Source organism: Cololabis saira, chromosome 10, assembly GCF_033807715.1.
Source record: "Cololabis saira isolate AMF1-May2022 chromosome 10, fColSai1.1, whole genome shotgun sequence".
NCBI classification, from domain to species: domain Eukaryota; kingdom Metazoa; phylum Chordata; class Actinopteri; order Beloniformes; family Belonidae; genus Cololabis; species Cololabis saira.
Genome location: NC_084596.1, coordinates 41,792,053 through 41,807,572, shown reverse-complemented (window position 1 = coordinate 41,807,572; position 15,520 = coordinate 41,792,053). Strand labels below are relative to the sequence as shown.

The window sequence follows — 15,520 nt, the reverse complement described above, 5'->3', positions numbered from 1 at the left end:
TTGTACACTGGTGGTTGCTCTCAGGACAGAACCACCTGTTTTTATGAGCAGACTAGAGTTCTTTAGGTGAGGACTGAAGAGGAAGGGATGTTTCAGATTGATGGTCCCATCCCGTTTTTCTCTGGGTTTTGGTTTTTGTAGATCTTTGCTGGGTTGGCATGTCGGGTTAGAGAGAAACAGAACCTCCGTCCGGAAAATATGGTGCATGATATAATAAAAGCTTGTATTAACATTTGATTGTGTTGGTGCATAAGACAAACTGAGCTTTCACACTTAAGCCACGTTTTTGTAATTTTACTAAAACTTAACACCTAATTTAACCCTTGTGAAGGAAAGAAGTAGGAAAGGGAGAAAAGATGGAAGGGGGGGAAAGAAGGGAGGAATGGAAGGGAGAAAAGGAAGTAGGAAAGGGAGTAAGGAAGGGAGAAAAGATGGAAGGAAAGAAGGGAGAAAAGAAGTAGGAAAGGGAGTAAGGAAGGGAGAAAAGGTGGAAGGGAGGAATGGAGAAAGGAGAAAAGAGAGTAAGGGAGAAAAGATGGAAGGAAGGAAAGAAGGGAGAAAAGGAAAGAAGGGAGGAATGGAGAAAAAGAAAGAAGGGAAGGAGGAAGGAATGGAGAAAATAAGGAAAAGCAAAGAAGGTAATAAAGGAACGAATGACAAAAGGGAGGTAGGAAGAAAAATGAATAAAGGAGGGTAAAAAAGGAGGAAAAGAGGAAAGGAAGAAGGAAGGAGAGAGCAAGATCAAGGAGGATAGAAGACAGTAAACCCAAAGACAGTACAAGGGTTAAGGGAAGGGAGCTCAAATAAATAAACCCATTGTTTCTAGTGAATCAGTTTTACCCAACAATGTTTATTTATGAATACAACTTTAATGGGAACAAACAGACGTAGAAAAGGGAACATATTTACAGGAGGAAACAAGCTTATTCAGGCAGACTTCAACATTTTCGTGAACAGAGCAAACCTTCACTCTGAAGAGACACGCATTTCAAACACGACAAACTTCGTGCACAACTTGAACAACGTGAACACTAAATGAAAGTGACATGTTTAGGTCGTTCAACCGTCTCAACATTCAAACTCATTTCTCGGTCTCCATGTTCTCGGCCAGTCCGTTTGAGTCTCCGTTGGCTTTGTGCAGCCCATTGGCTCCGGGCCCCGGGCCGTCCTGCTTCACCTTCTTGGCGTCGCCCGCCTTCACCGGACTCTCCTCGGGTTTTCTCTGAAAACGCGGCACAAGGACTCGTTTAAAGAGACTGAATTTGAGCAGCCACGGACGGCAGATCTGCTCAACTCCACCTCACCTTCTTTCTGACCAGGTGGGAGATGTCAGACACTGGAACTGTGCCGGCCGCTTTGCTGGTTAAAGTGCTTGGAATCTAGTTGGAGGGTTTAAAAAAAAAAAAAAAACCACTCAAGTAATCAGACAAATAAAATGTAGACTTGAGTTCCAAAATAGAAAAAAAAAAAAAGCACTCACTGCTGAACTGGACGAAGAGTCTTCACTGTTGACACCAGACTCAGAATTGGAGCGCTCAACCTGAGGAGAAAGACATTTGTAAACACGTGATGAGGAGAACTGGACTTTCTCTTCTTTCAGAAACAAAAAAAAAATCTAATGTTTAACCCTTGTGCTGTCTTTGGGTCAAAATGACCCAATTCTTCTATCCTTCTTTCCTCCTGCCATCCTCTCCTTCCTTTTTCTTCCTACCTCCCTTTCGTCATTCGTTCCTTTATTACCTTCTTTGCTTTTCCTTCCTTCCTTCAATCTTTTCTCCCTTACTTCCTTCTTTCCTTCTTTCCTCCCTTCCATCTTTTATCCCTTCCTTACTCCCTTTCCTACTTCACTCCTTTCATCCCTTCCTTACTCCCTTTCCTCCTTTCCTCCCTTCCATCTTTTCTCCTTCCTTTCATCTTTTCTTCCTTCATTCCTCCTTCCTTTCATCTTTTCTTCCTTCTTTCCTCCCTTCCCCCTCCCTTGACCCAAAGACAGCACAACGGTTAAGCAGCGCAGGGCTGGTTTATGCTTCTTCGTCAGCTCAACACCATCATTTTCAGGCCAGATCCAGCCATCGTTCATGTAATTGCTCGGGGGTTTATGTTCTGGTCTCTGATAAGATCCTAGAGACAACTTGTGTTGTAATAAACCCTATATAAATACAATTGAATTTACATTTTGAAGTTCTGTGGAGCAAATCACTGCAACACTAGGAGGCATTGAGTTACAGGAAGGAAGGATCTGTCACATAAGTCATGTGACACTCAGTTCAGCGGTCGCCTACCGTGCGAGGAACGTCTGGTACGAGAGACAAAGCAAAGTGCCGCAAAAGGAGCCGTACGACGGGCCGATCTCGGCTCGTTCATTCTGCATTTTGAGGTTCATGTCGGTTTGATGGAGAAGCAACATCAGGCTTTAGAGAACTCAAAGAGGAAGTGGCACCTTCCCAAACTCAGCCTGAGGAATACTGAACAGCACAAATGGGAATTTAACCTTTAAATCATATGGACATCTAAAAAGGGCTGTGTGGATGGAGCAGATTTAACTAATGCCTGACACAAAATCTGTTTTTGAATATATTGTATTAAATGTAAAAAGTCTCCCAATGTTTCTAAATGATATTTGTATCATTATGAATAAATTGGGTAATTTCTAGAGCTGGGGATTCATTCAAATGTCAAGAATCGATTCGTTTCCGATTCAGAATCGATCATCAAGATTTGATTGGATCCGATTCAGATATTGATTTGGGTTAGTGTTATTAAAACTGTTTTTTGAGCTGTTGCATGAATTATATGACTGTGTAGTTATACAACATATTAATACTAGTGTTATATTGAGATTAAACAGCAAGTATTGCAGCTAATGATGCTGTAAGGACCAATCAGCTCCCAGAATGCTGATAGAACTGCTTTCAGAAACATCTTGTGGGGCTGAATTATTAAACAGATCCAGGGAGGAAACGGAGACGGATGAAATCGGTTTTATTTTTTCCATTTTCGTTCTTTTTTGGTTTTTAATTTTTGAGAATTTGGTTTTGAGCATTTTATGCAAATATAACCCCAAAACAGTATATAAAGTAATGAAATAGACAATTTATGCAATTATAACTGAAAAATTTAATGTTTTCATACCTTTAAACATATTTAAAGAAAAAATATGGCACTAGTTATTCTTGTGTCCAACAAGAAATCCCTTTTTAGGGCAAAAACAAAAAAAACACCAAAAGTTTTAATTATTGGGGGGGGAAAAAAAAAAAAAACGATATTTAGACACACAAATCGATTGTTAGAAATTAATATGAAAATTGATTTAGAATTGGAAAATCGATTTTTTCAACACAGGCCTAGTAATTTCACTCTTTTTTTAATTAGTTTTATTTTTTTTTAAATTCTGTTTGCATAAAACTTTGTTTCAAGGGGTGGTAGAGAAGTTTAAAGAAATTAATGTATCAAATACGACAGGTCAGGCATTATGGGATCAACTACGGTCCCTGAACGGACTGCTGGAGGAGTCAAAACTACGACTGCCGGTTAACCTGTTGGTTTCAGTCGCCATCTCATCTCCCCGTTTCACTATCTAACATAGAAGTGCAGGCTCTGCGTGAACGGAGGGTCAACAACACCCGGATCATCCGTCACAGGTCAATCCTCCTCCCCCCAGACTCAGGCAACGTTTACACATAGCCGGGTATTTACAAACACAGATATTTCCCCCTCTACGTTTTAAAAAATACCATCATTTACAGGAACCTGCATAAATAGCTGTTAAGGTGCTATGAGCAGCCAAACCTGCAGGGGGCAGTGTAACGAGAAGATAAAGTCATGCTAGCCAATCAGAATCCTGGAAAAAAAACAACAAATGACACGAGTAACTTCCAGTTACTTCCAAGATGAACGAGAGTCTTTCGTTTGGAGTGACAGAGAAGTGGAGTTACTTTTAAGTGTGACGTTAGAATATAAAACAAGTAAAATACAAGAAAATATTGACGGTGGCCAAACTAATTGTAAACACAGGTCACACTCATGACGCTGCACTGCAAAAACTCAAAATCTTACCAGGAATATTTGTCTTATTTCTAGTTAAATGTCTCATTTTTAGTCAAATCTCATTACACTTAAAACAAGAGTCATCCCCAGATAAATAACTTGCGGTATTTGACAATTTTCACCTGTTTCAAGTAAATTTTCACTTTTTTCCAGTGATCAGTCTTGTTTTAAGTGGAAGAGATTTTTTTTTACTAAAAATGAAACATTTTAACTAGAAATAAGACAAATATTCTTGTTAAGATTTTGAGTTTTTGCAGTGTGGTGACGTTTCTGTGGCATAATGTGACGTTCTGAAGCCTAAATGTCCGTTTCCCTCCGTTTACAAGCAAACTTGAAGACGGAGTTTTTGCAAATCTCCCCTTTGGCCGGAGTTTTCAGATATCAGTTTTTGGAGACTTTGAGCTTCGTTTTCGTGTAAACGAACGGCCAAAACGCATGAAAACACCACCGTTTTTGCTCCGTGTAAACGGGGCGTCAGAGAGCCACTCACAGCCTTGCTCAGACTCTTCAGGCTCTCCCTGGCGTCCTCCACCTTCTCCTGGATCTCTGGCAGCAGAGCTTTCAGCTCCTCCATCTCCTTCCTCTCGTCCGGCAGAGCGTCGGGGCCGTCGGCTTTATCCAGCGTCTCCTGAAGTCTCTCTGAGGAGAAACAAAAGGGGGGGGGGGGTTTCCAGAAGTTGTAACCTGTAGCGGAGCCAGAGAGGGAGCGGTCGCCACGGGGCCCAATTTTGTGTGATACGTTCATACAGGACTGTCTCAGAAAATTTGAATATTGTGATTTTCTGTAATGCAATTACAAAAACAAAAACGTCATACATTCTGGATTCATTACAAATCAACTGAAATATTGCAAGCCTTTTATTATTTTAATATTGCTGATCATGGCTTACAGTTTAAGAAAACTCAAATATTCTATCTCAAAATATTAGAATATTCTGGGAATCTTAATCTTAAACTGTAAACCATAATCAGCAATATTAAAATAATAAAAGGCTTGCAATATTTCAGTTGATTTGTAATGAATCCAGAATGTATGACGTTTTTTTTTTTTATAAATTGCATAACAGAAAATAAAGAACTTTATCACAATATTCAAATTTTCTGAGACAGTCCTGTATATATACGTAAATTGTAGGCTATAATTACGATAAAATGTGCATTGCGCGGCAAGTGTAGGCTAATTCTTACTTGGCTGTAAAGCCTGAATTATGGTTCTGCGTTAAATCGATGCAGAGCCTACGCCGTAGGGTACGACGAAGTCTACGCCGTATCTTTGCGTTGGTGTAACCCGGAACCATAAATCAGCCTTAACAGTTACAGCCAATTCGGCAAATTTGCTGCCATGAAGGAGATGAGCGCTAAACTTTAAAAGAGGACTAAGCATGGACAAAGTTTTGAATGGTACCCTGTTTTCCACGTTACCTGGATTATTTTGGGTTATGGAAGAGTCAACTGCCATTGGTGAGTCAATGTAACCTTCATAAATAATTTCTTTAACAGAATGTTGTGTAGCTTTGATCACCTGCCTATTTTAATGTTTGTGTTGTTGTCAACGAGACTAGAGTCTATTCTCTGTTCTAGAGCTCAGAAATTATGTTATAGACCGCTGTGTCTGTATCTAACTAAATAGATTGTGTAATTTTAGACCAGTTATGTTTTTCTTGTATTTAAACTGTATCAAATATGGAACTGAGTCAGTCCGTGACTATCCGAGTTCTCAGAATCATGTGATTGACAGCTGTCAGGCCTGTGTGTGTGCGTGTGCAGCAGCAGCGCGGCCTCACCCAGCCTGCTGGTGATGACGGAGATGGAGCTGCTCAGCTCCGTGACGGTCTGGCCGTAGCGGTGGGTCAGGCCGTAGGTCATGCCCAGCTGGTAGTGAGTCTCGGCCAGCAGCCGGCTGTCCGGGGGCAGGTGAGTCACCTGCAGAGCCAGACACGCCTGGAAGTCCTCCAGCGCTTGGGTGTAGTTTCCTGAGAAGACGGAGACAACCTCCTAAAAATCAGACATGACTGAACCAGGCCTGTGTTGGGGAGAAGAGATTCTCATTCATTCCTAAAAATTGATTCGTATGTCTAAAGATCGATTTATTTATTTTTCATAATTACATTACAACTTTTGGTATTTGTGTTTATGCCCAAAAAAGGATGTTTTGGCATTTAAATATGTTTAACAGTATAAAAACATTAAAGTTTTCAGTTATAATTGCAAAAATTGTCTATATTTCATTACTTTATATACCGTCTTGAGGTTATATTTGGATAAAATGCTAAAAACCAAATTCTCAAAATTTTAAAACCTCAAAAAGACAGAAAATGGAGGAAAAAAACCTGGAATGTGGGAAAAAATAAAAACTATTTCATACGGGCTCTGTTTGCTGCCCTGGATCCATGTGGTAATTCTCCCCCTCAGATGTTTCTGAAAGCAGTTCTATCAGTATTCTGGGAGCTGATTGGTCTTTACAGCATCATTAGCTGCCAATACCTGCTGTTGAATCTCAATATAATACTAGTATTAATATGTTGTATAACTACACAGTCATATAATTCATGCAACAGCTCAAAAAAAAGTTTTAATAACACTAACTAGGGTTGGGCGGTATGGACTAAAAAATTCATCACGATAATTTCTGGCATTTATCCCGATAACGATAAAAAAAAAAAAAAAAAAAAACAATTCAACTCCACCTTTGTAACTATAAATCTATCATCACATTCAGTCTTTGGAGCCAAATCACTGCTCTAAAAGATACTAAATACTACTAAACTACACCAATTAAATTGAATTGATAAAACCAATTAAATTAGTTACACCTGTACTGCGAAACTGTAATGACTCAGATCCGCCATGTTTGTTACACAAACACCTCATCAATGGGAATCTCTTTCTTTCTGGCTCATTTATTTCTTTCATTCTTTCCTGCTCACTTCCTTCCTTCACGTACGTTGTGTGTCGATTTAACGCAGAATCATAAATCAGCTTTACACAAAAACGTCAATTTACGTTTTTACCGTGAGATGACAAATTCTTACTGTGGGGACGGTTTATCGTGAACGGTAAAATATCACCCATTCCTAACACTAACCCAAATCAATATCGGACAAATCTTAATAACCGATTCTTGACATTTGAATCGATCCCCACTGTTTTTTTACTTGGCCAGTTTTTACACAATTAGAAACAATGTTATTTTTTTTATACAGTTGAGATTTCTAACTTGATTATGTTCAATTACAGTTTTTTCTACACTTCAGGAGACGGGTCGGGGGGGGGGGCTCTTGCTGGTGCATTAATCTGATGATGAAGACTGTAGAACCTGCTCTCACCTGATTCAAGAGAAACCTCCCCGAGCTTCAGGTGGGCCTGAGCCGCCATCAGCTGGTCCTCCTTGCTGTCCTTTCTGATGACAAATAATTAACTCAATAAAAACTCACGGCCGTTTGATCAGGACGCTCATATCTTAAGCCCGGCCTGGCTGCAACGTTACCGCTTGTAGATGACTTTAGCCAGCTCCAGCATCTCCCAGGCCAGCTGCAGGTTCCCCACGCCCTCGTCCTCGCTGTCCTGGGACTAGAGAGACCACCGTCACCACCTGCCACCGCAGGGACTGGACATTTAAGACTATTGGAACTTCTTCAGTACCTTCTCAGAAGTCGCATCCGCTACGTCAGCCTCCATCTCTGCATCACCGTCTTCTTCCTCACCTTACAAAAAGAAAAACAGGAGTGATCAAACTCCCCGTGCACCCGTAAGAGCGCCGTTTAGAGCCGCGGTCTGCAGGTGAAGGATACGAGTTCATTCATAGTAATTCACCTCCTGCTTCTTCTTCTTGCTCATCAGCCGCTTCCTCCCCGTCGCCAGCCGCTTCTTCTTTGGGAGTTGATTCTTCTTCTTTGGGAGTTGATTCTTCTTCTTTGGGAGTTGATTCTTCTTCTTTGGGAGTTGATCCTTCTTGCTCATCAACAGTTTTGACTTCAGCAGGACGTTCCTCCTCCTTCTCCGCTGGCTCCTGGTCAGTTTTCTCCTCAGTTTTGGATTTCTCTTCTCCAGCCTCCCCGGCATCTTCCTCGTCCGCCTTCTCCGCTTTCCCTTGACGACCATCAGCCTCCGTCTTTTCATCTTTACCCTCTTCTGCATCCTCTTTCTTCTTCTCGGCCATGGCGTCGTACACCTGAGCCCTCAGCTCGTCCCTGGTCTTCTCTGATGACGAGGGAGAGCAGTTAAGACGAGCCGGAGCAGAAAGATGCCACTAACTAGTTCAGAAAGATCACTCAAGCTTCCTCACCATCCACCTTCTCTGTGCCCTCGACGTTGGAGTCTTTGGGTTCGTCTTCTGGTTCGTCCTCCTCCGGCACCCCCTCCAGAGCGTTGCCCAGGACGGAGTTCTCCATCCTGCAGCCAGGGCGGGGGTTAGCTCTGCCCTCTGCTCGTTTTACATTAAAACCTCAAGAACATGAGCTGAAAACGTTGAGCGTACCTGGCCACATCCAGCAGGGCTTTACCACACCAGAAGAACGCTTCTCCACACTCGTCTGCCGTGTCTCCATACTTCTTAGCTCTGAGATAAAACAACATTTACTTTAGAGGTGAGGACATTTTTTGGACGAATAATCATCCACTTGCGTGGAAAGCAGCTGCACATTCCCAGAGTTTCTCCTGCGAGGTTGGAGTGAAGCTGCTGTGACGTATTTGACTGTGTGATCTAAACGAAGAAGACAACACTACTAAAGATGCAGGAAATGGAGATGAGATGTGCTGCTGGGTCTGTGGCTTGTGTTCCATATCAAGTTAAAGCACCACCCAGACCTGTGAATGTGAGGGGACTGTCTACAGCCGGAGAGGGCTGGAAATAACGCCTGTATGTGTAGAGTTGTAGTTTCTAACATGGCCAGTTTTTACACAATTAGAGACACAAAATGTTAATTGTTTTATACAGTTCAGATTTCTAACTTGATTTTGTTCAATTACACAGTTGTTTCTACACTAAAGCTGTAAAATCAAATCCTGTATCCTGCATTTTTTTTCACCTTAAAACCGTTTTTTACACCAATTTAGTTGACATTAAATTGTAATTGACTGCCAGATAGTGAAAGTTAGAAGTATACTATATAGCTGCACAGTGGCAAATAAGGCACTCCAGAGGGTCGTCACAACGGCCCAAAAGATAATGGGCTGCACTCTCCCCTCCCTGGAGGAGCTGGACAACACCCGGTGTCTCAGGAAGATCATCAAGGACCCATCTCACCCCGGACACTCACTCTTTGAACTGTTGCCGGCAGACGTTTCAGGAACTGAAATCACGCACAAACAGACTCAAGAACAGTTTCTATGCCAGAGCCATAACTACACTCAATACTGCTAAATAATCAAACTGACTTTTTCCATGTGCAATACTGACCGAACCGAGCAATACCTGCCAAATGTGAATACTGTATGTTGTCTTCCTGTTTGTGTCCTTTTAGAGATTATTTATTTTTATAGTTCTTGTTTTAATATATCTATTTTTTTAAACCAATAAGATAGCATCCAATTTCATTGCACCTGTACAAATGACGATAAAGACATTCTATTCTACTTGAAAAATGGGTAAAAGCACTTACACATATTTTCTGGTTAAAATAAGCAAAAAGAAAACAGTCCAAATGGACATTTTGAGGCCTAGTTAAGGGGAAAACAACTATTAACTGGGATCAGAGGTGTCAAGTAACAAAGTACAAATACTTTGTTACCTTACTTAAGTAGAAATTTTGCTTATCTATACTTCACTGGAGTAATTATTTTTCAGACGATTTTTACTTTTACTCCTTACATTTTCACGCAATTATCTGTACTTTTTACTCCTTACATTTTAAAAACAGCCTCGTTACTCTATTTCATTTCGGCCTTTAAAAAAAACTATCCAGTTAAATTGCTCCATCCGGATAGAGTGAATTTGGTTGTGGTTGTTTCAGATGTTCTTGTCCAGTTTTGTTCTTACATCCGTTCCCTCAGATTCCTGCAACTAAACTTGGATGTACATTCCAATAAAGGTTAGGATAAATGATAACATGCCTCTGAAGTTTGACTTTTTGCACCATTACAATACTTATAGGCAACTAGTCCTCGTATCTCCTGCTCTCTGAAACACATGTTAATGCTCAATAGTACACATATATGCTTCTTTAATATATTTGCATTATACTAAGATACATTCATTTTCAATGGCTTTTTTCCTTAATGGCTTTTTCCCCCTTATATTACTTTTACTTTTATACTTTAAGTAGTTTTGAAACCAGTACTTTTATACTTTTACTTGAGTAAAAAACTTGAGTTGATACTTCAACTTCTACAGGAGTATTTTTAAACTCTAGTATCTATACTTCTACCTGAGTAATGAATGTGAATACTGAAGACACCTCTGACTGGGATAAAGATAAATTGTCTTTTAAATGGTAATTTTGTACAATTTAGAAGTTGCAGGATGGAGGTAATTAGTCACCCACAGCTGGGCGCAGGCCTCCTGCAGCGCCGTCACCGCCTCCAGCGGCTTCCCGACCACCAGCAGCTTCTGCCCGGCTCCGATCAGCTGCCTGGCCTCCTCCATGTGGAGCTGGACGGGGGACGGAAAAAGTTCAACTACAACCGCACCTCTGAACCACAACACGAGCTGAGTTACAGAAAACTACCGAAACACTTACCTTCGATAAAAACAGATACAAAGAAAGTATAAAAGAGTGGCGTGCTGCCGCGGAGTGACTGACTGACTGACTGCGTGAGTGTTTCAATTTGGCGCGAAATAAGCACGTGCTTCGCGGTGCATTTCCGGATCCGTCATCAAACGAGCGAGTGAATCCTTAAAGGGACAGTACACTGCAATTAAATTAGAAGCTAAAGATATCTTACTTTATTACGAAAAACAAAATTACAAAATTCAACAACTGGTCAACTGGTAATTGTTAATGTCACGAACTACTTGCACTTTATTGAGCTTTTTTGTGAAGAGAACAATTTCATATTTTTTGGACTATAATGATGCCTATGTATGTTTGTGTTTTATATTATTGAATGATGCCTGCCATTTATTTTAATGTTATTGTATGTTCCTGGAATTTAAATAAAGTTTCATAAAAAAAAGGGGGGGACAGTACACGCTACAGGGTAGTGACGTCAGACTGGTAGTAATCTGATCAGATAAGACTTGTAAAAAGATTCAAAAGTAATATCGATTCAAACTGTACTTTTTGTTCTGCAAATTCTGAAACGATGACTCACTTATTCTGGCTGTGCCCCATTGTTCAAACTTTTTGGAGTGATATGTGTAATTTTGTGTCTGAAAGCATTGAAACTGATTTCAAATTATTTTGGAAGGATGTGTTGTTTGGTGTTTTTGACCATGTAACGATTAGAACAAAGCCAAAAGAAACATTTGTTGATTACCTTTGCAAAATTCCACATCCACAAATCCAAATTCTTATACAAAAAAAACCCTTTTTTTACTTTTCATTGTGAACTCAATCAGTATCTGGACTCTATTAAGTTTTCTACAAATTCAAAAGCAATCAAAACCATAAATGTATGTAAATGTTTTGGCTTTTTGTTATAATTTCATCCTCACTGGCTGGTTATAATGTGTGTGCTTTTTGTTTTGTATTTTATTTTATTTATACTCATTATATGTTATAGTTCAACTTGACATTGCATAATGTGAAGATATATGAAGATATGTAATCATTGTACTTTTTGCAAATGTTAAATAAAAAAAAGACTATAGAAATGATCCCTGAAAGTATAGTCTAACTGATCTGAAACTGTAACTCACTTGTTTTATGGTTGCTCATATAGCACCATATTTTGGAAAGAACTTGAGAGCTATATACTATGTAAAACAACACATAAGATCAACACTGAAGGTAGGAACATTATCACTTATTTTGATTTCAAAGAAAAGAAGTTATGCACTATTGTCAATCTTTATATTTTATTAGGAAAATTTCACATCCATAAATGTAAATTCACAAACTCTTCTCCATTATTTAAAGGGGACCTATTATGGCATCTAATACCTATTTTAAACAGGCCTTGAATGTCTTAAAAACAAGCTTTTGATTGTTTTTGCTAAATAAATTAGAAATTCAGCCTCTGAGCCATGTCTTTATCTTCCCATTCTCTAACCTCATTATCTATGAGGGATTCTGAGTGGGTGGGGCTATGATAATGAGGCTCTGTGCTGATTGGCTGCCTGAATGACGTGTAGCAGGGGAGGGAACAAAACCTCTCCGGGGAGAAGAGCAGCAGCTGCGTACACTATTAAACCGTGTCATAACTGCATGCGATGCGAGCATCAGCAACAAAATCAATTCCATTGCTTTATTTTCTATTGGACTGTCCTAATTACGCACCGTTTTGAGCTGAACATTTGTCGGACGCCCTGCTTCTATTTTCCTCCTGTCGCTCGGGTTTAAAGCCGGTTGAAAGCGCTGTAGGAAACAGTCATGGATGAGGAACGGCTGATCCAGTTAGTTGAAATGAGAAGTTATCTCTATGATTCCTCCTCATTTCACTACAAAAACCTCAATAAAGTGGCAGCTGCTGGAGGGAGATGGACAGAGAGTGTCTGATGTCACGCAGGTTTGAAGCGATAGTTGGACGCTCATGCAGTTACACGGTGTTTAGTTGTGGGCGTGGTTTGCATTTTAGTTACGTAACAAAAATCATCAGAATCTTATTGGCTCGTAGATCCACATCAGACTGGACGTCTCATCCGGGCGGCTGTACAGACACTGCAGAATTTGGTTGCTTTCCTCCTTCTCTGAGTTGGCAGGCTGAGGGGAGACCACTTTATATATGTTAAAACAAGAAAAAACGTGTTTTCCATAATAGGTCCCCTTTAAATTGTTTTTGATGTAAGTTGATTATTATCTCAAGTCTCTTAAATTAATTACAAATAAGAAATGCATATCAATGATGGATATCCATTCTGAGATTTTCAATCATTAAGCTGTCACAAATATAATTTGCATTCATTCACATCATAAAATCTGTCACACTAAGGTTTTGTTTCTTTTATTTATTTTTTTTTTTTCAAATTTTCTTGTTGTTGATGGTGCATGACTGTGCTCTGTGCTGCTGATGTTGCACAGGTCGTGAACTGTAATGTCTGCTTGTTGTACATTGTTTGTATATTGCAAACTTTCAATAAAACTTCAGATCAATGGCTTACTTACACAACAATCATTCCGAAACCAGGCGGGACACCAGGTACAAATACTGAAAACGTTATACAGAAAGATTACAGTCAAGTTTTATGTTTGTCGAATCAAATGACAGATAAATACAGTCTCTTTGACAGACATCAAGATTCTTAAGAAAGATGGCAAAAGCAATGAGGGGAAAAGAGGAAAAGATGATTGGGAGTTTTTGATTAACGGAGCTTGAGGCCGGATTGTGGCAGGATTTATGAAAAAAATCCGTATACATTTTAAGTTTTCTAGTAATAATGTCAGATGAAGTGTTCCAAACCAAAAAGAATGAGCCCTCTAGTGTATCTCTCCGTTGCCTTGAACAGGCTGTGTGCTGCAAAATGTGCTGCAATTCGGTCCCGAATTTCCTGCGCTGTCCTGCGGATGTGACGTCACATGACGCTGCATGCACGTTCTCCCCGTTCTCCCGTGCCGGTGCTGTGCCAAAAAGTGATTGCCTGCCAGAATCTGATTTTGCCCCTGAAAATGGGTCTTTTTACCTGCCAAAAAATTGATTTAAGGCCAAATACAGTTAATGAAAGGTTGTTTCTACCTAAATATGATTTGATCTCATTCTTGAGCTTCATAATATAAACACTAGAGCTCACATGATTGCTTTTAACTCTTTAAAGGACCATTACAACACAAAATAGGCATTTTCACCTGCCAAAAAATGATTGAAGGCCAAATACAGTTAATGAAAAGTTGTTTCTGCCTAAATATGACTTGAGCTCATTCTTGAGCTTCATAATCTGAAAATCTGACGTTTTAGCGCTATCGTTCAGCAGGCTGCTGTGCGCGCTCCCGCGGCCAAAAATCAGAAGAAATCAGATTCTGGCAGGCAATCACTTTTTGGCACAACACCGGCTTCACTGTTGGCTGCAGTACCCCCAACGGCCGTCGTGGTGAAGGGTGGCGCTAGAGAGTCTCATTTCTTAAAAGGAGCCTCAAGCTCCTTTGAATTAGTTTATTGATTAAAAAAATACGTTTGCAAAACTTTAGAAGAACATGACAAAAGCAGGAAAGATGATTTATATGTAGATTCAGATTAGGTAGCTCCCAACCAGTGACAACAATATTGGGGTGTTTCCTTCTTTTTCTTTCTTGTTTTACATCAGATTAAATAATATAAACCAGAAAAACTAAGCACGATGAAGAAGCAGTGTGAAAAAAATAAGAAGTGCACTCTTGTTGCTTCCAAAGAAATCAAGAGGCAAAGTAGCAGTCAAGTGCTATTAATCAACTCCACTTGATTATTGATCATCAGCAATACTGACCACCCTTATAAAGCAGAGGTTTAGCAGCCTTTTTTCTCTGGACAATTAAGGTGCGTGTTTGTTAATGCGTTCAGCAAAAATCTGAGAACAGCAGTAAATGCTGCCAATCAATCTAGGAAGGATTATAAGACTATTCCCAAATCATTTTGATTGTGGACATACCCACTCTGCAAAATGTAGTTTAAAACAGAACTATATCTTGTACTTTACAGACCTCAGCTTTCAAGTTAAATGTTAATGTTCAAAACATTAAATCTGAAACAACACTACATAAAGAGTAGGAGGAGGAGGAGGAGGCCTATATTCTCTCTAAAAATGAGCATGGCTTCATAGCTCAGGTTTTCAAAATGCATCTAAATCCAAAGACAAGACTTGTGGGTGAATGTTCTTTTGGCTGGACGAGGCCAAAGTTGAAATGTCTGTCAAAAATCAAACACAACTTTTCAGCACTAGCACCTCCTACCTGTTAAACACTGTGGTGGAGGTTTTGGGTTTGTTTTGCAGCCACGGGGCCTGGACACCTTGCATGCAGTGAACCAACCAAAGTGAGCTCTTCTGCAAACGAGAACGCTCAAGAAGAACATCTGAGGCGTCTGCTCGATAGTCAAGCTCAAGTCGGTTCGTGCAACATGATTAGAACATCAAGAACACTATCAGATCTGCAACACGGCGGCTGATAAAGAAGAGGATCGAGGTGTTGCAAGAGCCCAGTCAAAGTCCAGACCTCAACCTGGGGGAAATGCACTGGCTGGACCTTTGAAGAGGCTTTGCTGAACAAATACCCATAAACCTCAATGATAAAATGTTGTAAAAAAAAAAGAAAAAAAAAGAGGCTGGGCCAAAATTTCACCACAATGATGTTGCGTACGGTTAAAGTCCTAGAGAAAATGACGACATTTTGTCCATCTATCTCTGCTGAGCTTGAATGTGCATGTTTTTGCTGGTGCAGGCTTTGCTGCTGTCACGTCCTGCTGCGAG

At 40.1% G+C, this 15,520-nt stretch overlaps 1 protein-coding gene across 1 annotated transcript; it reads right to left on the bottom strand.

The window, feature by feature from the left end:
* Window positions 1-830: 830 nt before the first annotated feature.
* On the bottom strand, window positions 831-11,864 carry LOC133452260 (histone-binding protein N1/N2-like). The gene is made up of 14 exons (XM_061731480.1): window positions 11,846-11,864; window positions 10,725-10,879; window positions 10,530-10,636; window positions 8,525-8,605; window positions 8,333-8,439; window positions 7,861-8,247; window positions 7,690-7,751; window positions 7,535-7,617; window positions 7,374-7,447; window positions 5,832-6,020; window positions 4,538-4,686; window positions 1,481-1,540; window positions 1,305-1,379; window positions 831-1,222 (listed from the first exon to the last, which is right to left on the bottom strand). The coding sequence occupies exons 1-14, from the start codon at window positions 11,862-11,864 to the stop codon at window positions 1,082-1,084; spliced, it is 1,689 nt and encodes a 562-aa protein (XP_061587464.1). The 3' UTR covers window positions 831-1,081.
* Between the last annotated feature and the right edge of the window lie 3,656 nt (window positions 11,865-15,520).